We start from the raw sequence: 27,968 nt of genomic DNA, 5'->3' as shown, positions 1-27,968 counted from the left end.
ATGAAGGTTACACCACATTGGCCAGGCTGGACTTGAACTCCCGATCTCAGGTGATGTGCCTGCCTCGGCCTCCCAAAGTGCTGGGATTACAAGCATGCACCACCGTACCTGGCCGCCCACATTTTCAAAGTCACTCCAGAACAGCCCTGCTCGGGCATCACTGGGTAGCATCCCCTCTCCCCTCCCTCAGCCCTTCCCCAGCCTCAAAGAAACAGAACGGAGAACAGCAGGCAGGTTGATTCATAGACTTTATTGGCTTTTTCCCCACCCAGCGGTTTCTGCAATGACAACCGCACCTGTACAATACATGTGGTTCACTCTGTTAAAGCTGCAGGGCAAGGGGAGGGGGCTGGGAGTCCCTGGGCAGGTGTCAAGGCTAGGGGTGGGTCCCAGTGTTCGACCCAGAGGGTGGTGGTAGCTGGAGTTTGAAGGCTGCTGGAAGGGGTCGGGAAGAAGGCTGGAAGCCTGGGGCTGCAGGGAGAGGAGAGCACATCAGCAGTAGCAGGGAGGGGGCAGGGAGCGGGAGGGTGCCATGGACACCGTGGACACACCGTCAGGGCAGGAGGGCGTGGGACACAGTGCCTGCATATGTCCATAGAGAATTTTTGCCACAGGAACAAGACAGATCACTGTATAAAAGGGTCTGTACAACATTACCTATGATACAATGTTCACATGTGATACAAGGCTCTTTCCCTCTTTGAGTTTTAAAAAATAAATGTACAATTCCAGAGCTTTGGGTAAAAAATATATACACCCTCATAGCAGGCACAGCAGCTGCTTTTGCTGCTGCTGGTGCTTCCTCTTCAAAAGGGAAAGAGGTGGTGCCAGAAAGAAGGGTGAGGCTGCGCCAGGAAACCTCACCCTGTAGCTGCCAGGAGCCCCTGTACCCCTCAGGCCTTGAGGCTGGTGATGGGAGAGGGAGGGGGGCAGAGGAAATAAAGGCGTCACCAGAGTCCAGTGGCGCCTTTACAGTCTCCGCCATCCCCCTCCCCTACTATGGGGCTGCCTGCCCCGGGTATAGGGATCCACCCTACCCCAGCTCTATGGGGCGGACAAAGGGGGAGTTGAGACGGAGAGGGACAGAGACCATGTTGTTGGCGTCAGACACATGAGCCAGAAGGGGGAAGCCAACTCCCTCCTTAGCAGTTAGACACCCAAAAAGCAGGGGTGTGGGCAGCAGACACCCCTAGCTCCTGATACTGCTCTACCCAACCCCACTGCAAGGCAGGGGAAGGGTCCTCTATGCAGCTGAGGCCTGTGTTTCCCTGAGCATCTTTCACCCTCTCATCAGAGCCCACCCCTGGACCTTCCGGAGGCCTAAGTGAGGGATTTGCAAGGGCTGATGGGTAACCCCTCCCACCTGCTGCTACTCCCTGCCCTGAAAAGCAGCTTGGCTCACAAGCCTGGGCAGGCAGGGCAGCATGAGGAGCTGAGCAGGGAATGTGCGGGTGGAGAAAGCACCCCGCATCATCCCAGGGGCAGAGTAGACAAGCGTAGCACCAAACAGAAGGACCCCTCCCCAGCCCACACAACACCCTCCCTCAATTACCAGATGCACTCATGCTCCCTAAAAGGGGAGACACACACACACACACACACACACACACACACACACACACACACACGGCAACATAATATTCCTGGAGGTCTCAGCCCTGACCAGGAAGAAGCTGGACAGGTGGAGAAGAAGGCTGCCAATCCCTCCCACCATCCCACTTGGCAAGACAGAAGGGTGGGCAGCTTTCTTTCCTTCTTGGGAAGAGGAAGTTGGAAACTCCATCCCCAGAACAGACCTTGATGGGAGCAGACAGAGGAAGGAGCTTTCTGTCCCCTTTCTCAGAGGGGACAGGAACCAGCAAAGTGTGGTTTTGGCTTGAAGGAGCAATGGGGAGAGGGCTTCAGCACGATGAACAGACTTATGGGTCCAAGGGTAAATCCATCCAACTCTTTCCTATGGAGCAGGGGTGGGCAGGAAGTTGCTCCTCGGGAAAGATGTCAGATGTCAGTTGGGACATTGTGCAAAGTGCTTGAGTGCGAGGCGCCCAAGGATCTGGCGGGTCTGACCGGAACCTCCGCTCTCACTGACTATTTGCCTCCAGCTTGTAGGAGAGCTCGAAGAGGAGGTTCTGGTTGTCGATGACCTGGAACTGGCGCACATAGGCCTTGGTCTGCAGGTGATGGGGGGATGCCTCCATGTCCAGGCCTAGGGGATAAGGAGGCAGTCAGGTTCCCAGCCTCCCTTCTTCCTCTACACACACACCGGGCAGAGGATCAGGCTGTGGACTGAGACAGACGCTGGGCAGGAGGGCCTCTAGGGAGGCAAGGAGAGAATGCAGAGCTGGCACGTGTATGGAAACACACATTTGGACCGAGAGTTCTCCACTGAACTCTCCCGCTCAGTCAAAGCTCTACCTGTACTGCTCTCAGAATCCTGGGTACTCACAAAGGGGCCGGCTCCGGTATTTGCGGATTGTCCTCACTTTTTCGGCCACTGAATGCTGGGAGATGACAAGGAATGAGCCCTGAAAGGGGCACAGAAAGAGGCTCCCCCTCTTCTGCTCCCCCTCCGCCATTCTCCAGCTCTGCTTTACTCCCTCCAGTCTCCAATTCTGGAGGGTCTCTGAAGGACCAAAGGAGTGGGTGTAACAGGGTGCCAGGTGAGGGGGAGGTGGAGTTGCCCCCAAGCTGCCTGTCAGCTCTGCCACCCGTGGGTGGGTTGCCACAGTGATGCCACCGGGGAGACAGTCAGGAGTCTGCTAGGCAAGCTGGGCACATGGAGGAAGCCTGCTATTCTGGGGAGGTAATGAGAGGGAGAGGATGCGAGCTCGCCACTTGTGGGACTAGGGGTTTGCAGTGCCACTCACTCACCAGCTTCTCAATGTTCACCAAACCGTCTACGAGGGTCTTACTCCCTTCATGCAGGAAAGTCAGATCTAGGAGATGCAGAGAATCCAATGTGAGGAAAGGATAAGAGAGGAGGTCCAAAGGACCACTGCACCGAGGACCCCCCTCTTCCCCAGAATCCACTCCGCCTGGGGCGGGGGGCTCCTCTCCAGGAGGGCACTCAGAGATGAGTAGAGAGGGGGCTGGAAGTCAGAACTGGGGAATGGGAGAAGGGAAACATGGGTTGAAGCAGCACAGCTTGGGAGTAACTCTCACCTTTGAGGATCAGAGGCACGAAAGGAATCACAGGGGGCTTCATTTTGGAGATCACTTCTCGGTAGCTTTTGTGGTTCCTGCAGGGGTCCTGGCATTCCACAGGGGAGAGATCAAGGGAGACACTGGCCAATGCATTCCAAAGATGTCCCCCACTTCCTCCCTCACTCCCTGTCCTGTACATATTCTGAAAAGATAGGGGTGTTGGGGCCTTTTTGTTTGTTTGTTTGAGACGGAGTCTTACTCTGTCACCAGGCTGGAGTGCAGTGGCACGATCTCAGCTCACTGCAACCTCTGCCTCCCGGGTTCAAGCGATTCTCCTGCCTCAGCCTCCTGAGCGGAGTAGCTGGGACTACAGGCGCCTGCCACCACGCCCAGCTAATTTTTTTTTTTTTTTTTTTTGAAGTACAGACAGGGTTTCACCATGCTGGTCAGGATGGTCTTGATCTCTTGACCTGGTGATCTGCCTGCCTCAGCCTCCCAAAGTGCTGGGATTACAGGTGTCAGCCACCGCGCCCAGCCGGGTGCTGGGGGCTTTCTAATGGTGTGGTGGGGAAGGGCATGACTGCTCCACATTTCCAGGAAAAATAGGGGCGCGATCCTTACACCCTCCCCCTCCAGCATGGTAGGGAGGGTGGGGGTCTCATGCACTAAACACTTTGAAAAGAAAGCTTGAGGAAAGGGGTTTGTGGGAACACAGGGTTTCTGAGCTCTAAGTCCAAGAGCAGATGAAAGAGCCAAACCCACTCACCGTCAGGTTCTCAAATTTGCGGAACAAATTCTTGAATTTCCCTGGCAGCTTCTGCAGAGTTTGAAGGAAGGAGAAGGGATATCAGAGTGGAGCTCCTTGGGTTACATGGGAGCCCTGGATTAATCCTCCATGTTGGAGGGCAAAAGGGCCAGCATGGCTTGTAGGAGGCTGGGAAGCTGGGGGGTGGGGAAATGAAGTCAGGCCTTGGCTAGGTCTAGAAGCTTGAACAGCCCAGAGGAATTTATTATTCTGAGGAAAGCCAGATCTCTGTTTATGCAGGCGCCGTGTACAAGGGTGCCCCCCACTGAGTGTGGCTGAAAATCAGCCCGACTCCCACAGCCAAGTCTGTGACCTGACCTGGCCAAGGGCTGCCTGCCGAAACTCAGGCAGGATGCTGACTTTTCACTATTTTGCCCAAAGACCGGGTCCTAAGCTGTGAGCCCTGGGGTTGCATCTACCAGAAGAGGGCGCCTCCCTCCAATGGCACAAAGACTCCCTCCAGGTTGGCGGCCGTCGCGGTCGGGGAAGGACCCACAGCGGAGAGCCCGGGATGCCCAGGTCCCCAGGTAGGAAAGGGAGGGGTCTCCTCACCTCCCAGGTGAGACGAAGGCGGCTGACGGCGGCGTTGTCCAGCCCCATGACCACGGCGTAGAAGGACAGCAGGTCCTGATTCTGCTTGCAGCTGCGGGGGTGGGAGGCGGGTTCAGGGGCTGGAGTGCCGCAGGCCTCGGGCCCAGGGCTCCCCCTCCCGCCGCCGGCCGCACTCACAGGGCCGCGATCTTGATGAACTTTTTGAGCAGCTGCGCGCGCTTGCCCGGGGCCTCGCAGAGCAGCACCTCGGTGGCCACCCAGTGCGTGACCTCGCTGCAGCGCTGCAGCAGCAGCTCCAGGTTGGCCGTCTCCCGGCGGCCGCGCTCCCCGTGGAACACGTAGTCCACGAACTCCAGCTGCATCCACGGCGACGTAGGGGCGGCCAGGGCGCCGGGGGGTAAGGGGAGTGGGTGGGAAGATGGCAGTGCAAGGCGAAGGGGAGCGAAAGGCAGGAGGGCGGGGGCGGAAGGGATGGAAAATAGAAAAACAGACAGGACAAGAGGCGGCAAAGATGCGGAAAAAAGAAAACAAGCAGCATTAATAATATTTCACCAGCTACTGAGCACTTACTAGGCATCCTTAAGACAACCAGCTGCTAGGCATTATTGTCGCTGCCTTATTTTATTTTTATTTTTGAGACGGAGTTTCGCTCTTGTTGCCCAGGCTGGAGTGCAATGGCGCGATCTCGGCTCACCGCAACCTCCGCCTCCCGGGTTTAAGCGATTCTCCTGCCTCAGCCTCCCAAGTAGCTAGGATTACAGTCATACGCCACCATGCCCAGCTAATTTTGTATTTTTAGTAGAGCCGGGGGTTTCTCCATGTTGATCAGGCTGGTCCGGATCTCCCAGCCTCAGGTGATCCGCGCGCCTCCCAATGTGCTTGGATTACAGGCGTGAGCCACTGCACCCGGCCCTATTTTATTTCCTTAATAGTGAATATTTTAAAAATACAAATCCTGGGTCAGGTTCTGTGTAAATAGCACCGGCCCTGAGCCACTCTGCTCTGGGGTCTCTCTCTGCGATTTTTCGAATGGTGGGACAAAGACTGAGAGAGGTTACAGCCAGGCATTGCCCCAGGGCTTGCTGCAGGTGAGCCTTCGAACCAGGACGTTCTGCTGCCAACTAATGGCACATTTCTCCCTTCAGCCCCCAAGCACAGCGCCAGCCTTGGTCCCCACCTCGTGCACACATCGGAACAGCTCCCAGTGGAAGGCAGTAAGGTGGTTGGCAACGTCCTCAGGCTCCACTCGGTGGATCTCTGTGTCTCCTGGGGAGACCTGGATCTCCTCAGGGAGGGGCACCTGGGGGCAGGCAGGGGCATAGTGGCTGGGCTCCTGGTGGTGAGGTCGGGGACTGCTCACAGCCCCTCCTCAGCCCTCCATTCCAGCCAAGGCCTTGGGAAAGAGTTCTTACCAGAGCCTCATAGCTGTCCCGGGTGCAGGCAAACAGGTGGCTGTTGATGCCCAGTGTGGTAAAAACACAGTCCTCAGTGGGCTGGAGAAGGACCTTCTCTGCAGGAGAACGAGCTGCTCAGCCTCAGTCCCTGCCGCCTGCACCCTCACACACCCCACACTGGCACTGTCCTATCCAAAAACTCCCCACCCCACACTGACACATTCTGGACTAACAGAACTCATGGTCTCACCAGTTTATGCCATATTTATCTGGAATTTGTCAAATGATGATTTCTTTTGCATTTATAACTTTTTTCTACTCCCTAACTTTTTTTTTTTTTTTTTAACAGGCTTTCTCTTGTTCTGTTGTCCCTGTGACACTGGAAAGGCTGAAATTTTTTCCTACTGTAGAGGAAAACAAGCCTTCAGTGACATTGCTGGCTTTCTGCCTTCCCATGGGGATTAAAGACTCATCTTGTGTCTTTAGCCTGAGAAATGTGGCATCCTTACATACACAGGGAGGTTCAAGGACCAGAACACAATCCACAGGTGAGTGAGGGGCAGCACCCAGATCAGACCTGAGTCCTACTCGGTCTGTCGTCCAGGCTGGAGTGCAGGGGTGCAATCTCAGCTCACTGCAACCTCTGCCTCCCAGGTTCAAACAATTCTCCTCCCTCAGCCTCCCAAGTAGCTGGGATTACAGGCGCCTGCCACCACGCCTGGCTAATTTTTGTATTTTTAGTAGAGGCAGGGTTTTGCCATGTTGGGCACACTGGTCTTGAACTCATGACTTCAGGTGATCCACCTGGCTCAGCCTCCCCAAGTGCTGGGATTGCAGGCATGAGCCACCTCGCCCTGCCTTTTCTTTCTTTTTTTTTTTTTGAAACAGTTTTGCTCTTGTCACCCAGACTGGAGTACATCTCGACTTACTGCAACCTCCACCTCCAGGTTCAAGTGATTCTCCTGCCTCCTCCTCCCAAGTAGCTGGGATTACAGGCACCTGCCACCATGCCCAGCTACTGCCTCCCAAACTTTAGTAGGCACAGGAGTCCCCAAGCTGATCTTGTTCAAATGCTGATTTGAATAAGACCAGCAGGTCTGGGGTAGGGTCTCAGATGGTGCATCTCTTTTAGAGACAGAGTCTTGCTATGTTTCCCAGGCTGGAGTGCAGTGCCTATTCACAGGTGCAATCATAACGTACTATAGCCTTGGATTCCTGGGCTCAAGTGATCCTCCTGCCTCAGCCTCCGGAGTAGCTGGGACTGCAGGCTTGCCCCACTGCACCCAGCAAGATGCTGCATCCTAACAAGCTCCCAGGAGATGCACATGAGGCTGGAGAAGGCCAAGATCATACTTTGAGTAGCAAGGGCCTAGAATTCAGTCTCTACCCCTCCCTCAGGGCACTGAGCTTGTGAGTTTCTCCTCTCAGAGCCTCAGCCCTGTTCTTCCTGATCCTACCTCCTGAAGAGGCCACAGCCACCAGGATGAGGGAATCCTCACGCCCTGCAGGCTCCTCTGAGTACTGAAGTTTCTCCGTCACAGAGCCCAGAATGTCCTGCACAGATGCTGAAAGGCGGCTGCGTATGGTCACGTAAGAGTGGTCAGGCATGTATACCCGGCAGAAGACTGGATGGAAACAGGAAAATGGCTTTCAACAGAGGGCAGAGTAGCAGCAGCTAGCACAGTCGCCTCTAGGATGCCTCTGTCCGCACCAGAGGCTGGCCTCTGGAGAAGGTCCTGTGAAAGGGGCTGGTTCTACGACCCAGGGAGATGCCACTGAGGGTGCCCAAGACCCAGAAACCCCACATGTCCCCCTGAGCCACTAAGAACAAACATCTCATCCTTCCTAATACCCACACTCACTCTCATCAGAGCCCCGGAAGGCCACCCTGGTCTGCAGACAGGAGTCTATCCGGCGAAAGTGGCGGAAGAGTGGCTTCACCTGCTTGCTAGGTGGCTGGCTCTCCTCTGGAATCCTGGCATGGACAAGCTGGGCATCAGCACACCCTGCCAGGCATATGGTCAACACCAAGCAGGAAATATCAAGCAGGAATATCAGAATTGGGTCGAGGCTGTACCAGCACCCATTTCAGAAGGTGGTTCAGGGGGTGAGAAGAGAGGACAATGAGCAGTATGGGGTATTTGTCCAAGTAACCCTAATCAAATGCCACATCTTCCATGAATTCTCCTCGGGCCTGTCCCACCCACCCAGAAGGTCACTTTCTTGTCTCAACTACTACAGAACTTTGGGATAATGTTTATATTCACCTCTTATCTCTTCTATGAGATTGGGAGGTTTTGAGGACTGGGATTTGGTTCTTTTTTTTTTTTTTTTGAGATGGAGTCTTGCTCTGTCGTCCAGGCTGGAGTGCAGTGGCATGATCTCTGCTCACTACAACCTCGACCTCCCAGGTTCAAGTGATTCTCCTGCCTCAGTCTCTCAGGTAGCTGAGATGACAGGCACCCACCACCATGACTGGCTAAGTTTTTAGTAGAGATGGAGTTTCACCATGTTGGCCAGGCTGGTCTTGAACTGCTGACCTCTTGATCTGCCTGCTTTGGCCTCCCAAAGAGCTGGGATTACAGGCATGAGCCACCATGCCCGGCCAGGAATTTGGTCCTTACTGAATATTTTTTTCATCCTCCAGGGCCTAGCACACTGCTTGGCACATGGTAGGTAGTAGGTCATCAGTTAGTTGTTTGCTGAATTTGCTGACAAGAACTTCACGGTCTGGGAAGGAGACAGACGGGCATACAGCTACTTCTAACACCAGGCAAGAGGTGTTGGTGATATAACAAAGGCACCAGCAGAGTTATGCTGAAGGAGAAAGCCATTCCTAAAAGGATCTGGGAAGTTTTCATTGAGAAGATGGCATTTGACTGGGCTTTGGAGGAGAGCAGGAAGAGAAGGGGGTGGAGACCAGGTGCAGTGGCTCACACCTATAATCCCAGCAATTTGGGAGGCCGAAGTGGGCTGATCACTTGAGGCCAGGAGTTCAGGACCAGCCTGGCCAACATGGCAAAACCCCATCTCTACTAAAAATACAAAAATTAGCTGGACATGGTGGTGTGCACCTGTAATCCCAGCTACTTGAGAGGCTGAGGCACAAAAATCCAAAATTGTTTGAACCTGGGAGGTGGAGACTGCAGTGAGCCAAAATTGTGCCACTATACTACACCCTGGGTGACAGAGTGACACTCTGTCTCAAAAAAAAAAAAAAAAAAAAAAGAACAAAAAGAGAAGGGGGCAGGAGAAGGGCATTCTGGGGTAGACAATATAACTGACCATGGGAAATTGGAGAGTGCAGGAGTTGCGGTGTCAGAACAGGATGTGGGAGATAAGACGGGAAGGAACAGCAGAAGGCAGAAAGGGAAGGGTGTTGAATGCTGGGATGTTTCACTTTCTCTTAGAAGCATGGGGAGCAGGGATGCCTTTGGAATAGGAGCATGAAAGATCTCTCTAGTGTCAGCACAGAGAAGGGAGAGAAGGATGCCAGACTACAAGCTGAGGCCTCCATAAGGGTTGTAGTGGTGGGGAGGGAGAAGAGAGAAACTAAAAGGGCAGGATGGATGGATGGATGGATGGATGGATAGATGGACGGACAGACGGACAGATGAATGCAATGATGTCCTAAAGCTGGTTTACACTGGCTCACAAGAGCAGATTGTTAAGTTCTGGGGAATTTTGCCAACTGGTTTTTAAAGAGCCATTAAAATATAAATAAATATATATGTTTTGTAAGCTTATAGTCAGGCCAGATGTGGTGGCTCACACCTAGAATCCCAACACTTTGGAAAGCCACGGTGGGAGGATTGCTTGAGCCCAGCCTGGACAACATAATGAAACCCTGTCTCTAATAAAAAAAATAATAAAAATTAACAAATAATACGTAAAACTTATGCTCAAATAAGTTATTACAAAAAAGGTAGTTTCCTTCCTGTTTCACTACTTTTTTTTTTTTTCTTGGAAGACACAGTCTCACTCTGTCACCCAGGCGTGCAGTGGTGCGATCTTGGCTCACTGCAACCTCCACCTCCTAGGTTCAAGTGATTCTCCTGCCTAGCCTCCCAAGTAGCTGGGACTACAGACACACGCCACCATGCCCAACTAATTTTTGTATTTTTAGTAGAGGCAGGGTTTCACCATGTTAGCCAGGATGGTCTTGATCTCTTGACCTCGTGATCCACCCGCTTCGGCCTCCTAAAGTGCTGGGATTACAGGCATGCGCCACCTTGCCCAGCCGTTTCACTACCTTTTACCACATCTACTATGGTGGAGATACTACATAACAGCCTGTGCTGCACATCTCTTCCCAACTCCTCCTTCAGTGTTGGTAGCTTGAAATCAGCCATGGTGACAGTTTACACTGTAGGAATCAGCAAAAGCTACAAATCAGGGCTTTTTCTTCTGCAGCACTGGTTGTTAAATATTTACCAGTACACCACTGGATTATCAGACAATGTAGAGGGAGAATGGACAAAAAAAAAAAAAAAAAGTGACTGGAGACAGTGCTTTGTGCCACCTCCAGTGAGGGAAAGGAGCTGAAATAAAACCGTATTGGAAGCTGGGCACAGTGGCTCACACCTGTAATCCCAGCACTTTGGGAGGCTGAGGCAGGCAGACCACCTGAGACCAGGAGTTTGAGACCTGCCTGGCCAACATGGTGAAACTCATCGCTACTAAAATTACAAAAGTTAGCTGGGCATGGCACACACTTTAATCCCAGCTACTTGGGAGGCAGAGGTACGAGAATCACTTGAACCCAGGAGGTGGAGGTTGCAGTGAGCCAAGACTGTACCATTGCTCTCCAGCCTGGGTGACAGAGTGAGACTCTGTCTCAAAACACACAAATCCATATTGGAGTCAATAGGCCAGAGGCAACCCCTGTAATAGAGGAACACAGGGGATCTCTTTTCTGTTCCCACCCTTTCCCCATTCCCTCTCACTTTAGTTCCACCATCTCCACCAGCTGGTGCAGCCTCAGAGTATCCTCTCGGAGGCCCTGGTAAAGGGATTCGTCCTTCATAATTAGCAGGTATAGATCCTAGAGAGAGGAGGACAAAGAAGGTGAAGGAAGGGGTCTCAGCCCAAGGGTTACTCTCTGCAGGGGCCAGACAAGGTCTCCATGCCTTTGAGCACAGAAGAGCCATATAAGCTAAGGCCCCCTGGCATCTCTTCCTTCCACATGCCCAGCATCAGAAGTATGGCTCGGCCGGGCGCGGTGGCTCAAGCCTGTAATCCCAGCACTTTGGGAGGCCGAGGTGGGTGGATCACGAGGTCAAGAGATCGAGACCATCCTGGTCAACATGGTGAAACCCCGTCTCTACTAAAAATACTAAAAATTAGCTGGGCATGGTGGCATGTGCCTGTAATCGCAGCTACTCAGGAGGCTGAGGCAGGAGAATTGCCTGAACCCAGGAGGCGGAGGTTGCGGTGAGCCGAGATCGCGCCATTGCACTCCAGCCTGGGTAACAAGAGCGAAACTCCGTCTCAAAAAAAAAAAAAGAAGTATGGCTCCTTCACAGGGGCCCCCTTCTAGACCTGATAGCCTGTTTACCCACCTTCTCTTCCCCGAGGCCCACCTTGATGATGTGGCCGGCCCCCTCTTCCTCTTGAAGCAGTCCCTGGTAGGTGTCCAAGAAATGGAGAAGCATGGCTAGACAGGCCTGCTTCTGGCCCAGCCCCTCAGGGCCCTCCATGCCTCCTGCACGAACAAAGCTGACCTTAAGTTAAGAAAAACCCCTAGGCAAGCAGACCTGAGGAACTGAGGAGAAAGATGGGAGGCTAGGCCTCTCGCAGTGGCTCACACCTATAATCCCAGGGCTTTGGGAGGCTGAGGTGGGCAGATAATCTGAGGTTAGGAGTTTGAGACCAGTCTGGCCAACATGGTGAAATCCCATCTCTACTAAATATACAAAAATTAGCCGGGCATGGTAGTATATGCCTGTAATCCCAGCTACTTGGGAGGCTAAGGCACAAGAATGGCTTGAACCCGGGAGGCAGAGGTTGCAGTGAGCCGAGGTCGCACCATTGTACTCCAGCCTGGACAACAGAGGAAGACTCCGTCCCCCCAAAAAAAGAAAGAAAGAAAGAAACACCAGGTATGGGGGTTCATGCCTGTAATCCCTGCACTTTGGGAGGCCGAGATGAGTGGATCGCCTGAGGTTAGGAGTTCAAGACCAGCCTGGCCAACATGGTTAAACCCCATCTCTACTAAGAATACAAAAAAATAGCTGGGCGTTATGGCGGATACCTGTAATCCTGGCTACTCAGGAGGCTGAGGCAGAAGAATCACTTGAACCTAGCCAAGGTTAGGCCATTGCACTCCAGCCTGGGCAATAAGAGTTGAACTCTGTCTCAAAAAAAAAAAAAAAAAAAAAAGGGAGGCTAAATTGCCCCCAAATATTCTCTAGGCTTGGGGCCAGAGAAAGGAGTTTCAGGGGCCCTGGAGCCAAGACCTCCTCATGCCCCAGCACAGGTTTTTGCTTAGAGTAGGTAGCGATGGCACCCACTTGACCACATCCAGCTCCTACAGGTTAGACAGGTTAGATTTTCACTTGAGGATACCCTGCTCAGACCCATCCAACCCCTGTCCAGCCCAGGGCCTGGAGCTCACAGTGCACCTAATAAAGGCCAATGGTGCTTACCACAAACCTGACTATACCTCACTGGAAGGCCTGATGTTTCTAAGAGAGCCTGTGACTTTATTTATTTATTTATTTATTTATTTATTTATTTATTTGAGATGGAATCTCGCTCTGTCGCCCAGGCTGGAGTACAGTGGTGTGATGTAAGCTCACTGCAACCTCTGCCTCCTCAGTTCAACCAATTCTCCTGCCTCAGCCTCTGGAGTAGCTGAGATTACAAGTGCCGACCACCATGCCTGGCTAATTTTTGTATTTTAATAGAAATAGAGTTTCATTTTGTTGGCCAGGCTGATCTCGAACTCCTGTCCTCAAGTAATCTACCTGCATCTGCCTCTGAAAGTGCTGGGATTAGAGGCATGAGCCACCACACCTGGCCAAGAGCCTGTGACATTCTACTCAGGGTCTGACATTTACAATTAGGTCCTAGAATAACTCTGTGAGAGGCCCATGCTTATGAGACCCTATGAATAGCCCATCCAGTGGCTCCTCTCTAGCAGACCCTACAGAAACACAACCATGACCTGATGTTTACATCAGACCCATCATAGCTCACTGGGCAACCAGATGTTTTGGAGCGATAATTCAGTGGGGATAGAGGCCCCCTTAGTAGAATAATAACACTTTGGGTGGATGCAGTGGCTCACGCCTATAATCCCAGCACTCTGGGAAGCGAAGGTGGGCGAATCACTTGAGGTCAGGAGTTCAAGACCAGCCTGGGCAACATGGCGGAACACTGGCTCCAGCAAAAAATACAAAAAGTAGCCAGGTCTGGTGGCACAGGCCTGTAGTCCCCAATTCCTGGGGAGGCTGAGGCAGGAGAATCGCTTGAACCCGGGAGGCAGAGGTTTCAGTGAGCCAAGAACATACAACTGCACTCCAGCCTGGGCGACAGAGCAAGACTTCATCTCAAAATAAATAAATAAATAACGCCTTTCATTTGTACAGGGATCTGCAGCCTGTAAAGCACTCCTACATCTGCTGTCAGACTGATCTTCATAGCAGCACATAGGTAGGCAGGACAGGTGCTATTTACCTCTATTTTACAGAAGAGGAAACCGAGGCCCCAAGAGGTTAGGTAATCTGCCCAGTTTACACAGCTGTTGAGTAGAAAAGCTGGGAGTGAAACCCAGATTTTTTTTTTTTTTTTTTTTTTTTTTGACACAGAGTCTCACTCTGTTGCCCAGGCTAGCGGGCAGTGGCATGATCTCAGCTCACCGCAACCTCTGCCTCCCAGGTTTAAGTGATTCTCCTGTCTCAGCCTCCTGAGTAGCTGGGAATACAGGTGTGTGCCACCATGCCTGGCTAACTTTTCTGTTTTTAGTAGAGAAAGTGTTTTGCCATGTTGGTCAGGCTGATCTCAAACTCCTGACCTTGGGTGATCTGCCTGCCTCAGCCTCCCAAAGTGTTAGGATTATAGGCGTGAGCCACCTTGCCCGGCCCCAGGTATGTTTTCTAGGGGAGAGTTTAGGCTCTGACATTGCATGTGTGATGGAGGGAGTGCCTCCCTCTGACCTCTCCCTTTACAGACTCCACAAAAGGATATTACTGGTGTAGCTCCTGCAGAAATTTCTCCGTCGGGAGGAAGAGAGAATGGGTAAGGACAATGTCATCCAGCAGGATATCTGTAAAGATCAGTGGGCACCACGGATGTCAGGAGGGCACTTCCAGAACGAAACTGGAAATGCAGTGTCTCCCTCTCTTGCCCCTGAGGGCAAGTTCTCTTTAGCCAGGCTGGAGCCCCAGCCACCTGCCCCGTCATGCTCTGCACACACACACACACACACACACACACACACACACACACATGTGTAAAGGTTCTGGGCAGCCGCTGCGGGGGTGGGGTTGGCAGCTGCCAAGGCAGCTGAAGGGAATGGGGGGGCGTGCCTTTGATGGCCACGTGCATGCACTTCTCTTCAGTGTGTGTGGGAAGTTGGTCAGATAATACGTTAAGTTTGAGTTCTGCCTGAAAAAAGCAGCCCACAGAAGGGTCTCTAAACAAAGAGGATTTCCAAACACAGAGGTCAGCATCAGTGGGGGGAGTGTGTGTGTGTGTGTGTGTGTGTGTGTGTGTGCCTCTTCCTCTCCCCATCTCCTACCTAACAGCTTTGAGTTCTAACTAGGCAGGTGAGAACCAGCCCAATTAAAAGGGAGAGGGAAAGACGCCATCGCTTTGATCTCAGAACCTTTAAATAGAAATCTTGTGTCCTTTGGGTGCCCAGAGACAGAAGGGTTAATGAAGGAAAATGGTGAAGAGGAGTGGCTCCTCTCACCATCCCTTTCCCCTCCACACCCCCGTCTGGGCCTGGCTCAGCCAGTCAGCCGGGTACAAGGTCGCCCTGACTTGCAGCCAGCCCTGGGGTGGGGCAGGGCTGCCTGGCACACACAGGCAAGGTGCAGGGAGGGAGCCAGGTGTCCTCACCAGGACAGGTTAGGGCCAGGTCCCCAGGCACTGTCCCAGGACAAAGCCAAGGCTTCTGACGGCCCTTGGTTCACCATCCCCTGTGGTCAGTTCTAGCCATGAAGGTGGAGGAGAAAAACCCACGCGAGGTAATTTACTTCAACGATTTCATTTCACAAATGAGAAACTGAGGCCCAGAGCTGGGAGGGACTTGCCTGGAGCTGGAATAAGAACCCATAATCCTGAGTCTTCTGTCATTTTCTCTTCTTTTTTTTTTTTTTTTTTGAGACGGAGTTTCGCTCTTGTTACCCAGGCTGGAGTGCAATGGCGCGATCTCGGCTCACCGCAACCTCCGCCTCCTGGGTTCAGGCAATTCTCCTGCCTCAGCCTCCGGAGTAGCTGGGATTACAGGCACGCGCCACCATGCCCAGCTAATTTTTTGCACCTTTAGTAGAGACGGGGTTTCACCATGTTGACCAGGATGGTCTCGATCTCTTGACCTCGTGATCCACCCGCCTCGGCCTCCCAAAGTGCTGGGATTACAGGCTTGAGCCACCGCGCCTGGCCTGTCATTTTCTCAATATGCCTGAGGCAAGTAGAGTGTTGGGGAAAGCCTAGTGGTCAGAGCGGGCCGCTCAGATGTTGGAGAGGCTTTGGCTAGGTTTAGAGTAACTTCTGTAAACTCTCTCCTCCCACACACCCTGGGAGGAGACCAGGATGACTTGAGAACATTGGTTTTATTGGAGAACATCAGAGTGGCAAGTTAAGCTGATTCTCATTCACCCTGGGACTGGTTTGGAATTTCCCAAACCAGTGACTCTGGGAATCCAGCCTGCCAGATAACATGGGTGACATTTCAGGAGTCTTACCCCAGGGGAGACTAAGCAGAGTATGTGGCACCAGGCCCCTGTAAAAGGGGAAAGACAGTTTCTCCCTTTTCTTCCCTGCCCAGCTACCTTGCTGTGTTCTTTTTTTTTTTAGTGACAAGGTTTCACTATGTTGGTCAGGCTGATCTTGAACTCCTGACCTTGTGATCCGCCTGCCTCAGCCTCCCAAAGAGCTGGGATTATAGGCGTGAGCCACCGCACCCGGCTCCTTGCTGTGTTCTTACAGTGAGTCAGAGAGCCCCCAGCTCTGACCCCCAGCTTCAGGGATGGGGACGAGGAATTGAGAGGCCTGACATCCTTCATAGACTTTATCTCACAGGATTTCTAAGCTGGAGCAAAGGAGGAGTAAGATGGGGACAGAGTGGGGGAGATGCTGATATGGGGGCCACAGTTGGGCATCTGTCTTTTCCAAGGCAGGCTCTGGGCCAATGTACAGCCTCCCTAGGGAATGTGTCATAGAGACACAGGGTGTGTGGTGTAGGCGTGAAGTTATGGTTAGGAGAGCTGTGTGTGTCTGATATTTTTCTAATTAAATCCAAAAGGTGTCAGCTCCTCAGGGCAACTACAGCCTGAGCCAAAGGAGAGGACCCAGGTCTTGTGAAGGATTTAGGAGAGTGGATCCCCGCTCCACACATCTAGGTTGGGGTTCCCTGCAGAGGGCTGAGAGCAAGTGTGAAAGCTCTCAGCATTAGGGCCTCAGCCAGGGCTCCCAAACCTCAGACTCTCCTGGGCTTTGTGCAATGCCTGGAGCTAGACCCAAAGATCCCTAGGTCTTCTACCTCAGCCACCAACCAGCCATTTGAGGCCTCAGTTTCCTCAAAGGCCCCTTAGTAGGGGTTCTGAAAGGGAGTGGTGAAATAGTATCACCACTTAGGGAAGAAGCTTCTCAGGGTGTAGTGATTATGTTTTAAAGAAGCCGTATGCCGGGCACTGTGGCTCACGCCTGAAATCCCAGCACTTCGGGATGCCAAGGCAGGTAGATCATGAGGTCAGGAGTTCAAGACCAGCCTGGCCAAGATGGTGAAACTCCATCTCTACTAAAATTACAAAAATTAGCCAGGCATGGTGGCAGGTGCATGTAAGCCCAGCTACTCTGGAGGCTGAGGCAGGAGAATCGCTTGAAACCAGGTGTCAGAGGTCGCAGTGAGCTGAGATTGTGCCACTGCACTCCAGCCTGGCTGACAGAGTGAGACTCCATCTCAAAAAAAAAAAAAAAAGAGGCTGTGTGCTGAGGTCTGCCACGGGAAGGGAAGGGTGGGAGCTGGAAGCACTCAAACACCCTGGGTGCTGCAGGGCCCTGATGCCAGCCCAGCCATGTCTCCCCTCCCAGACACCTTCTGCGTCCACCCCCAAGGAGAACGCTATCCTCCCCGCCCCGCCCCCCCCACCCCCCACCACCACACACACACCAAACTGCTAAGGACAACGAATCCCTTTGCTGATGCCTAAAAGGCAGCTTGGGGCCTGTTCCTGTTTGAAACAGCCCCCACCCCTGGGTGGGTCAGCCTGCGCTGTGCAGGCCTCTGAACAGTCAGGGACCCTGGGGTTTTCAGAGCTCAAGCACCTCTGGTGGGTGGCATGGCTGCGCTGGGCAGCTTCCATCTTAATGTGTCAGGCCCTAATTTGGGCCCACAGGAGGAGGTATTCAACATCAGGGACCCATGGAAGTCAATGGCTACAATGCCCAGGGGAAAGGAAGGGTGGCTGAAGGAGAGGAAGAGGCTCAGCTGCTTCTCCAGCCAGGGGTGAGGCTGCTGCAGGGAGGAAGGTGGGTACTGCCCTCCTCTTCCGCGGGAGGGTCTGTGCCTCTGCTAGGCCCCTAGCCAGCTTCCGCGGACCACTCAATCCTGTACCCAGGCCACAGCACGGCGCCACCCCCTTGCTCCAAGGGTAAAGAAGAGGATCCGGGGCCAGCCCCTGCTCCGGGTGTTCGAGCCCGCCAGCTCCTTACCTGAGGCGGCGCTGTCCCTGGTGGCCCCTCCGGCCAGTCGCTCCAGAACCCGGTTCAGAAGATGCTCCGGCCGCTCGGGGGCGCCCAGCGGGGCCCAGGGTGGCGAAGTCAGGGGCTCACCCGGGGACAGCTCGTCAGAGGAGTAGGAGGAAGGGGAGCGCAGGGGCCCCCCTCCCCCGAGCCGTCCCGGCCCCGGTACCTCCTCCAGCTGCAGCCAGCAGGGCCCCCCGCTGCCCAACTCCTCCGCGACCCCCGTCGGCTCTCCCCCTTCCTCCTCAGGGGGCGGCTCCAGCCCCGGCTCGGCGGGGGGCTCCCGGAGGAAAGCCGGGAGCAGCAGGCGAGACACGCTCTGACGCCGCTGCAGGGACCGCGGTCCCCCGGCTGGACCGCCGCCCCCGCCAGTTCCCCCACCCCCTCCAGGCCCGCCGCAGCTCCCCGGACCCCCGCCGGGACCCGCCGCCACCGTTCGGCCAGCCAGCTGCGACGTCTGTTTCTTCAGAAATTTCTCCAGCGGCTTCATGCCCCCCCCCGCCCCTCTCCTAGGGGCCGCCGGGGGACCCAGGTGTCCCTGGCGCGGGCGGGGGGGGGCACGGGGACACGATGCTCAGAGCTGGAGGAGCAGAGTAGAGGGCCGTGCCAGGCGCCGGACTAGGGGCCAGAGGTGCCGAGCCTCGCTGGCCAGAGTCCAGTGGCCAGTAGCCGGGGAAGGTGCCAGAGGGAAGGAGTGCTGGCTCTCAGCAGCCCCCCATGCCGCTGTAGCCGGCACGCGGCCCGAAGAGTGGGCAGGCTGCGGGGCCGGTGCCCCCGGCTCTGCGCTCCCGGGCTGGGCTGCGGCGGCAGAAGCAGCGGGCGGAGCGCAACGCTGAGAGGACGCGGCGGCGGCGGCGGCGGCGGCGGCGGCGGCTGCGCTCCTGGCCGGGTGGGGGGGAAGGTGGCAGAACCGAGACCGCGCCCCCTCCTCCAGTCCCCGCCCAGTCCCGCCCCTGCCCTTCCTGGGCCCGCCCCCGCGCCGCACGAGGCTCGAACTCGCGCGCTGGGGTTGACCGCGAGGGAAACAGTAAGGGACTTGGGTTCTGAGCAGAAGAAATTAAGGGCAAAGGTGAGGCAGAGATTTACCAATGGAGAAAGATTCTTGGCTCAAGGGATTACTGGGTTCTCAGCATTATTTCAAAGTCAGGTCTGTGGCCTGGACACCTTGATTCAGTCACCTGTGTACCCAAGTCAGGCCTACAGATTGCTGAACCCGAGAGTGTGCACCTTTTCCATACTCACAGGAATATATGGACTTTATCTTCCTTCTGTGAGAAGGGCTGGGAAGGAAGGCCTCTTGGGTGAATTAGCATTGGCACTGGAGGCAGTGCCCATCTGTCCTTTCTGGTAGGGCACAATAGGTAGTGTGGGCCTAGCCTGTGGGCAGGTACTGGCAGGCAGGTAGGAGCCAGGCACGGAGTAGCAGGTTGTGGCAGGTCTAGCTGCAGTGAGGAGGAGATAATAGGCAGGGGGGAGGAGACCAGGAGCACAGGGGCACCTGAGCCCAGCTGGCAGCAGAAGGAAGCAGGGCCATGGAGACAGGTGACAAGCCCCAGAAGTGCTGACTGTCATCAAACACAGAGCCCAAGGGTACATAGCCCTGGAGTGGACAAAGTGGTGCCAAATTAGCACTCCAAGTAATCCTTACTCCTGATGCCTTTGCCAGGAGCGTTCTGTCCTTAAGGGTATACTGTCCAAGAAGAAGGGGGTGCAGTGTAAACCCATGCCAAATGTGAAAACATCCAGGCTAGGCTTACAAGGTAGGGGAGTGGCACCAGGTTCTGGATGGATTGAGGCTCCCTGAACAATGCCCCACCCCTGTTTACTGTGCACCAACCAGGCAGGGACAGGAATGCTGATGGCTGGGAGTGGTAGTAAAACTGAACAGGGTGTGTATGACATACGTATCAATGTATGTACATATCTGGTCCCATGTATGCTAGAGCATGTGTTCACAGAAATAAAGCTTTGCACACCCATCTGTTTGTGGATTTGGAAACAGTAAAAAGAAGAGTGTACAATTTTGGCTAAGAAGCTGTATTAGAAGTCTGAGCATCAGCTTTCTGTGCTCTCCTTAGTGGACACCCCAATATCCCCAAGCTTGAAAGGGGAAAGTGGCTGGAATGGCTTGGAGTTCCCAAGTAGCATTTTATGAACCGAAGAGGAGGAGGGAAGGGCTTCTTTCCCAGCACATGCCACAGTTACCAGATTAAGCCGGTTGCCTTGGTAACCTTCTCTCTGGGCAGGATTTGGGAATTGTTGGTTAGGAAGGGCGAATTGGGGAGTGTGAAGGCTGTGGAGGGTTGAAAATAAAAGGGACTGGGAGACTTCTGGAAGCTAGAACCTCGGGGCACAGGACCTCAGCACTCCCCCAAATACTCAAGGATATCAGGTAGAGACAAAGTTAAACATTTTGAATCAGTGAGGAGCGCCAGCGTCAAGTCAAGGTCCTCCTGGAGTGGCAGTGGTTTTCACCCTGACTGTGCACTGGAATGACAGGGAAGCTTTTCAGAAATCCTGATGCTAGCTGGGCGAGGTGCCTCACGCCTGTAATCTCAACACTTTGGGAAGCCAAGGCAGGCGGATCACTTGAGGTCAGGAGTTCAAGACCAGCCTGATCAACATGGTGAAACCCTCTCTCTACTAAAAATACAACAACAAAAATCAGCCAGGTGTGGTGGCACACACCTGTAATCCTAGCTATTCTGGAGGCTGAGGTGGAAGGATAGCTTGAACCTGAGAGGTGGAGGTTGCAGTGAGCCGGTATTGTGCCACTGCACTGCAGCCTGGGAGAAAGTGAGACTCCATATTAAAAAAAAAAAAAAAAAAGACTGATACCTAGGCCATATCTCAGACCAATTAAATCAGATTTCTGACACAGGGCCAAGGCTTATAGTTTTGTTTTTTTTTTTGAGACGGAGTTTCGCTCTTGTTACCCAGGCTGGAGTGCAATGGCGCGATCTCGGCTCACCGCAACCTCCGCCTCCTGGGTTCAGGCAATTCTCCTGCCTCAGCCTCGTGAGTAGCTGAGATTACAAGCACACGCCACCATGCCCAGCTAATTTTTTGTGTTTTTAGTAGAGACGGGGTTTCACCATGTTGACCAGGGTGGTCTCGATCTCTTGACCTCGTGATCCACCCGCCTCGGCCTCCCAAAGTGCTGGGATTACAGGCTTGAGCCACCACGCCCGGCCTTATAGTATTTTTTAAAAGCTCCTGACATGACCACACATGGTCAGGGTTGAAAAATCACTGCCCTAGAGGGACAGTTCAACCCTAAGTGGGCCACAGATGCTGGGAGCTGACTTTGGAATTCCAAGAGTCTTTGGTGCTCCGAGTTGCCCACAAGGTAGGAGGCCTGTGTGCTGACCCTGAAGGGGAAGAGCGTTGGCAGGGCATTTGCACCTGCTCATGAAGAGGAAGGCGGGGTGGTATGAGTAACAACTGAGATGGGGGTGAAAACCCAGCCCATGGGCTTCTACAAGGGGACTGGGCCGGGCTACCTAAGGTGATCGGTCTGCTGGGTAACAGAGCAAGATTCCATCTCAAAAAAAAAAAAAAAAAAAAAAAAAAAAGGTATTAAATACAGGGGACGGGGTCAGGAAAGTCATGGTCCTCTTGCTGTATGGCAGCAGCACCAAGGGATGGGGGAAGTCCCATCAGTCATTATAAGATGCACCATAGCTGGGCACAGCAGCTCAAGCCTGTAATCCTAGCACTTTGGGAAGCCCGAACAGGAGGATCACTTGAACCCAGATGTTCAATACCACTCTGGGCAATAGAGACCTTGTCTCTACAAAAATAACAAAAATTAGCTACGTGTGATGGTACATGCTCGTGGTCCCAGCTACTTGAGTGGCTGAGAGGCTGAGGTGGGAGGATTGCTTGAGCCCAGGTGGTCAAAGCTGCAGTGAGCCATGATAGTGCCATTGCACTCCAGACTGGGCAATAGAACAAGACCAAAAAAAGAAAAAAAAAAAAAAAAAAAAAAAAAAAGATGCACCCTGATGTCCATGCCTCCAGTGTATGGATTTATGAAACTTAACAAATGTTGCTAGCTCCACATGAAACTCAATTGCTCTCCCATACCAGGGATAGCCTCTGTAGTAAACTTCCATCCCACCCAGGACCTGGAGGAAGTCACTTCAAAGTTAGAGAATTGCCCTCTAAGCATCAGAGGCCAAGTGATCTAGGTAACCTGCAACATGAGCCATAGTTGGTCTTTCAGTTTTCCTTCCCCTTACCTGACCTAATAGGTAAGAGTCTCCCTAAGACTGTGGTCCTTAATACTTTGTAGGCATCTTTACTTTTCAAGAAAGCTAGCTACCTGTACTTCCCCCTAGCCCAGGACTTGGTATAGTTATATTGACATCTGATGGCACATTACTTTGGGAAACTTACTTGCCAAACACAAAGGAAGCCATAAAGGATACTAGATGCTCATAAAGGATACTAGATGCTCATGTGAATAAGCAGCATCTCATCTCACTTCTTTTCTGTCCCTGACACTTCCAATCTAAGAGATTGCATAATATCCTGGTAATCTATATGGTTAAAAAACATAACTGATGGGGAATGCAGACACATTTATGGCCTCGTAGGGGCTCCTCATCTCTCTGGGCTTCTGTTTCACAAGTTTAGGCTGGCCTGAGTTGTGGCTGTGACCCTGTGGGAGAATTAGAGTCCTCTTCCCTCTCTCCCAAATCAAGACTCATGTAAAACATTGGCAAGGCTGTCAAGTTAATAGTCTAAATTTTATTATCTCCAAGTCACAATGGTGATCACAGATGTGCAACCTTTAAAACAGCAACAAAAAAACACCACCACACTTGGAAAAATCCTTGCAACTAAACACAGTGGACCAACAGAGACAACTCTCACAGTGTCTTAAGGTCTGGGAATCTGGGCATGCTGCCCACAGGCTTGAGGAGACATCTTCAGGTTTAAGGCAAAGGGAACAGCCTACAAAAGGCACAACCACCAGCTACCCCTGGAACAGTCTCTTAATTTACTGCCTCCTTGGGGGTTACAGATTAAGTGCCTCTCCCCCATCCCCATCCCACACCTGTGACTCAAGAGTGGTTAGGCCAGCTGTTAGAGGGAAGGACTAAAAACAGTAACATTACTAGGGAGAGAGAAAGCTACCATCTTCGCTCTCAGGTTCTGTAGAAGGACACGGACAGTGGCCAAGTTACCCCTGGCAGACGGAAGTACTGCAGTAACAGGAATCTTTTCCATAGAGGCAGCAGAGAAGTGGTTTAGTGCCATGAACAGGGAGGAAAGATAGGAGCCCTTGCCCAGGTGATTGGCTTCCTTAGGCCTTAAGCCCAGATGTAACATCTTCTGTTTGGAAGGATAAGAGTAGAATTCAGGGAAAATAAAGTAGTAACATCTAAAACACTTGTAGCAGAAAAGACGTGGAGAAGAGCAATTGCAAAGGACAGGGTGGGTTGCTTGCTGGATATTTGCCTTTGAAGAGATGCATTGGTCCACAGCAACTGGACAGGAGGTGTAGCAAGAATGGAAAGAAGAGAAGCAAGGCCCTCTAATTCCACTTACCTCAAAGACTGAGCCCTGAGGACTATGTGAATACACACCCTAAGGTGCAAAGATTCTCACTCCACCATCCCTTTCTCACAAAAGCTTCTGGTTTGCCATCTCTCCCCACAGGAGGGAATTCGCCGTCAGCAGAGAACAGAAGCCCACCATAGCAGAGGTACTGATGGAAGCTCAGACTCCTAAAAACCTAAGTCGAAGAGAAGGGCTCCTACCCACCTACTCTGAGCTTTTCCGTGCAATGGGACCCTCTGTGCAGACAGCCATGCTTCCACAGGGTTAGAGGAGTTAAGGGAATCCAAGTATACAAGACGATAACAAAGGTCAACTAAAAGTGAAATGCCATGTCTTTTTAAACTTGGTGGGGAGGGCTAGCTGATACATTCCCCATTACCTGGGATGCAGGAAAGAGTCCAAAGAGAACCCAGAGGGGCTAGTAAACCAGAAGAATGGACTTGTTTCATTTAAAGGCAGAGAGAGAGAGAGAGAGAGAGCGCGCACGAGCGAGAGCGAGAGCGCAAGCGCGCAAGAAACAAAGAGAAAAAACTAAAATAATATTAGGAATAGGAAGGTAGGCTTTAAAAATGAACATCCTAGAAAACAAAACAAATAGGAAGGAGCTTTCTTGGGAACAGAAGACACTTCAATTTCCCAGAAGAAAGTGAAGAACAGCAGAGGACGTGGGCTTCTGGATCTAGACTCAGAAGCTTGGGCTGTCTGGCTCTCTGCTTCCCCGAACACAGCCAACTCAAGTGAAGAGTGAAGATGGGATGAGGTCCACTTGTTTCTCCCTCTCTCCAGAGCCTGTCCTCAGAGGAAGGCAGGAGTCCTCCTGTTTCAGCTGTTTGCTGGTAGGAGCCACACCCTGTATCTTTGAAGCCCTTCTGGTAGTAGATAGCCAGCTGTATTTCTCTTCTCTTCTGAGTTCTCACCTCTGCTGTCCTGATAGGGGTTGGGAAAAGCGAAGAACCATCAAAGTGTTAATGGGCCTTCTGAGCATTTATAAGCTGTTTTCATTTCTAAATACTACGTTTTAAGTAATGTTCTTAAACAAAACAAAAGAAACAAAAAAAACCAGTATTCCTCCTCTATGATCTTTACAACTGTTTTTTTTTCTGCTGTAACATCTCAAATTTAGACTTCCCTTTTCCTTGATCAAGTTTAGACTGCATTCCTGAATTTTTTCTTTGTAGCTTCCCAACTGAAATTGCCATGTTAACAATCGTTTCTACCTCAACCCTGCCCAATACATTTGCTAAACAAACAAACAAACAAACAAACAAACTGGCAAATTTCAGGACTCCTTTAAGCTTCCTGAGATATCCCATGATTCTAACTTAAAGCATTAGAGGCTGGGCTTAGTGGCTCACGCCGGTAATCCCAGCATTTTGGGAGGCTGAGACAGGCGGATCACCTGGGGTCAGGAGTTTAAGACCACGCTGACCAACATGGTGAAACTCCATCTCTACTAAAAGCACAAAAATTACCCAGGTGTGGTGGTGTGTGCCTGTAGTCCCAGCTACTCGGGAGGTTGAGGCAAGAGAATCACTTGAACCCAGGAGGTGGAGGTTGCAATGAGCCAAGATCGAGCCACTGCACTCCAGCCTGGGTAACAGACTGAGATTCCGTCTCAAAAAAAAAAAAAAAAAAAAAAAAAAAAAAAAAAAAAAAAAAGCATTAATTAGGTGATTTTGTTAAGCAAGTAAATGTGAGCATTAGTTTTAAGAATAATATTCACAGCAAGTTGTGTACTTACTTTTATATGATGTTAAGATTTAAAATATTCACAAACTCAGATTAACTGGAACCCCTGCTTACAACCTGAAATAATAAAGTTGGAATTTGTCATCAGGTCATACCAAAAAGACCATTTTCTATAGAAAGACACCCAGAAAAGGAGGGAAATCCTTTGGGGAGAAGGAAAGCCCACTGATGGAGCACGTGCAATAGGTATGGGAAGGAGCTCTCGTACCTCAGGTGGAGGGGGCTTGATGGTGACTGGCTGGGGAGTCCTCCGGGGTGGGGAGGGCTTTGGTTGCACCTGCTGCTGGGCGGGGTTATAGTAGGTCACTCCTCCATATACCTGTGATGGGGCCTGGCACCCGATAAACGAGGAAAAGAAAAAGTTAGGAATGAATTCATCCAATCTATGATAAATAGGAAATAATATTCAGCCACAAAAGTAAGAGTATTGGGGAATTTATAATTTTTAAAATATCTAATCTGCCCACCCTTCAAAATAAAGTGACTATTCATTTCTGCCTTAATTCATCATTATTACCCTCTTGTTTCTACTTCTTCAAAGTACTACCCAGATTTCTCTAATTTCTACCATCAGCTGACAAATGGAAAAAGCCGACTCCAGTGGTGACACTTCAGATACTTGATTATGTCAACATGGTGGAAGTTAAGCAGGACAGGGGTACAGGTGATAAGGAGTACAATACAGCTTCTTTATGCAACGGAACAAAAAGCAGGTATTGCCGCCTATGATGTACAACACAGGAAAGAAACACCATTAAAGAAACTGAAGGCTGGGTGCAGTAGCTCATGCCTATAATCCCAGCACTTTGGGAGGCCAAGGCAGGTGGACTGCTCGAGGTCAGCAGTTTGAGACCAGCCTGGCCAACATGGGTTTCACCTGTCTCTACTAGAAATACAAAAATTAGCTGGGCGTGGAGGCAGGCACTGTAATCCCAGCTACTCGGGAGGCTGAGGCAGGAGAATCGCTTGAACCCAAGAGGTGGAGGTTGCAGTGGGCCGAGATCACACCACTGTACTCCAGCCTGGGTGACAGAAAAAAAAATGAATAAAGATGATGGGCATTACATAAGCTGCATTTCCAGCTCCTGACCACTAAGAGGCGTCCTGGTGCCACATACACATCAGTGGCATTGAAATTTTTCTCAAATTCCTTTAGGATTCTCCCCATACCACATTCCTGTCTGAATTAAAGGATGTGTACCTAGAAAAACATGCTCATTAACCGTCTCACCTGCGTGTTAGGATATAGATGAGGCGGTGGTGGGGGTGGCAGTGCCCCTGGAGCATAAGGGTAACTGGGATTACCAAAGTTCATAACGCCTGGAGCAGAAAAGTAAGTAGGAGCAAGCAACTGCTGAGGTGGTGGCTGTCCAGGAGACATGGACACTGGTGGGGGATAGAGGCCCGGATTGGGCAGAGGCGCTGGTGTCTGGTGGGGATGTAAACCTGGATAAGGAGAAGAAAACAAAGATTGAAAAAGAAAGTAACATCATTTTCACAGAATGGCCTGGCTGGACTGCTCAGCATAATGAGGCTCAGGATGGAAGTCCTCAGGATGGACACAAGAGGAATTTGTTGCCCAAGGATGGCCACACTCACAGGCTAGCAGCACAGAGCTGAGGAGAATGGGGTGTGTGGCGCTCCCAACATACATCCTCAGGTACCGGAGGTATACAAGCAGAGATACAAAGCTTACCTGGGTGGGGAAGGTGCATTTCTGGCTGCACAAGCATGCCCTGTGGAGGCAGCGGGGCAGGGCTGTCACCATGGGTATAGATTGGTCCCTGGAACTGCACTGTAAGATATCACATTGGGACTCTCATAAACCCTTTCTCTTCACATCACATGGATAAGTCTCCTTGTCCCCCAAACCCTTTAAAAGATGTTCTCAATATTCCATGTGAGGAAAAGAGCAATCAGACAACGTCTGATAAACACTATGAGAGGTCAGAAGAGAAATTCAGGAGCCAGGAGCCTGGTGTCTTAGTTCAGTTCACCCTGCCAAGAAAAGTACCCCAACAATAAGAAAATACTCACGTGGATCATAGTAATGTCCCTCCACAATACTGATATGCACTGGAGGCGCAGGGGGCTCTGGCACAGGTCTTTGCCGCTGGGATGAATAGCGTTTGGCTCGACCACCCTGGACACCCTGAGACAAAGAAAGAGGCCTGAACAAGAATTCTAGAGGGCTCTCATATCAAGTCCTACCTTCCTCTAGGTGCTGCAAAACACTTGGTACATGGCAGGTGTTTAATAGGTATTTACAAAGTGAGTTGAAAAATAATCAATGAAAGACATCAAGATTTGAACCTAAACCTTCTACCTTACATTTCTGAGTTCTAAATTAAAAGAAAGATGGATAATCAATGGGAAAGCTGACTTTCAGATCTTGTTTTAAACAATGAACAAGCTGTGTAAAGCAGCCTCCTCCCCCATCGACCCCTTTCCCCTTTTGTACCATTTCTTCCATCCGGTTAAACTGAGGTGGAGGTCCTGCTCCCATGTGTATATGGTTGGCCATACCTGTAATACACCAAAAAAGTCACTTCTGCAGATCAGATATATGTGAGTGGAACCCAAAGGTACTATCAAGAAAATGACAGGTTTTTTTTTTTTTGAGATGGAGTCTCACTCTGTCGCCAGGCTGGAATGCAGTGGTGCGATCTTAGCTCACTGCTATCTCTGCTTCCTGGGTTCAAGCGACTCTCCTGCCTCAGTCTCCCGAGTAGCTGGGATTACAGGTATGCGCCACCACGCCCGGCTATTTTTTGTATTTTTAGTAGAGACGGGTTTTGCCATGTTTTTTTTTGTTTGTTTGTTTGTTTTTTTTGAGACGG

General features: G+C 51.7%; 2 protein-coding genes and 1 long non-coding RNA gene across 4 annotated transcripts in view; 1 reads left to right on the top strand and 2 right to left on the bottom strand.

Moving 5' to 3' along the window:
* Positions 1-231: 231 nt before the first annotated feature.
* Positions 232-18,699, bottom strand: RAPGEFL1 (Rap guanine nucleotide exchange factor like 1). 2 transcript variants are annotated; one of them, XM_003942822.4, is made up of 15 exons: positions 17,779-18,699; positions 14,086-14,164; positions 11,478-11,613; positions 10,842-10,939; positions 7,758-7,870; positions 7,353-7,520; positions 5,914-6,011; positions 5,679-5,801; positions 4,679-4,857; positions 4,502-4,592; positions 3,911-3,961; positions 3,163-3,250; positions 2,872-2,936; positions 2,447-2,501; positions 1,999-2,206 (listed from the first exon to the last, which is right to left on the bottom strand). In XM_003942822.4, the coding sequence occupies exons 1-15, from the start codon at positions 18,296-18,298 to the stop codon at positions 2,082-2,084; spliced, it is 1,989 nt and encodes a 662-aa protein (XP_003942871.2). In that variant the 5' UTR covers positions 18,299-18,699; the 3' UTR covers positions 1,999-2,081. The 2 variants fall into 2 exon arrangements, with proteins under 2 accessions (XP_074244802.1, XP_003942871.2); XM_074388701.1 differs by lacking the exon at positions 2,447-2,501 and having other exon boundaries at positions 232-2,206.
* LOC141581871 (uncharacterized) lies at positions 4,347-7,383 on the top strand. Its single transcript, XR_012514666.1, has 3 exons — positions 4,347-4,476; positions 6,245-6,443; positions 7,324-7,383. It is a non-coding gene; the product is annotated as an uncharacterized LOC141581871 (long non-coding RNA).
* A 3,844-nt stretch (positions 18,700-22,543) lies between the features above and the next one.
* CASC3 (CASC3 exon junction complex subunit) overlaps positions 22,544-27,968 on the bottom strand; it is a 28,027-nt gene continuing 22,602 nt past the window's right edge. The window contains exons 8-14 of the mRNA XM_039475830.2: positions 27,590-27,654; positions 27,166-27,280; positions 26,825-26,923; positions 26,360-26,574; positions 25,337-25,459; positions 25,121-25,185; positions 22,544-24,306 (exon numbers count right to left, since the gene is read on the bottom strand). Of these exons, the coding sequence (XP_039331764.1) occupies positions 25,162-25,185; positions 25,337-25,459; positions 26,360-26,574; positions 26,825-26,923; positions 27,166-27,280; positions 27,590-27,654 (641 nt within the window). The 3' untranslated portion in view covers positions 22,544-24,306; positions 25,121-25,161. The remainder of the gene's footprint in view (positions 24,307-25,120; positions 25,186-25,336; positions 25,460-26,359; positions 26,575-26,824; positions 26,924-27,165; positions 27,281-27,589; positions 27,655-27,968) is intronic.

Source organism: Saimiri boliviensis, chromosome 17 (genome assembly GCF_048565385.1).
Source record: "Saimiri boliviensis isolate mSaiBol1 chromosome 17, mSaiBol1.pri, whole genome shotgun sequence".
Lineage (NCBI taxonomy): Eukaryota > Metazoa > Chordata > Mammalia > Primates > Cebidae > Saimiri > Saimiri boliviensis.
Note: the sequence above shows the minus strand (reverse complement) of the source record. Positions and strands in the feature narration are given on the sequence as shown.

Bases quoted from the DNA above. Each gene is read 5' to 3' on its own strand.
- RAPGEFL1 (XM_074388701.1), bottom strand. From the start codon at position 18,298: ATGAAGCCGCTGGAGAAATTTCTGAAGAAACAGACGTCGCAGCTGGCT. The intron at 11,614-14,085 runs ATATCCTTTTGT...ACTTAAGGTCAG, and splicing joins CTGCAGGAGCTACACCAGTA to CTTTGTTCGTGCAGGAGGCA. The intron at 2,207-2,871 runs GTGAGTGAGTGG...CTTATCCCCTAG, and splicing joins TGGTGAACATTGAGAAGCTG to GCCTGGACATGGAGGCATCC.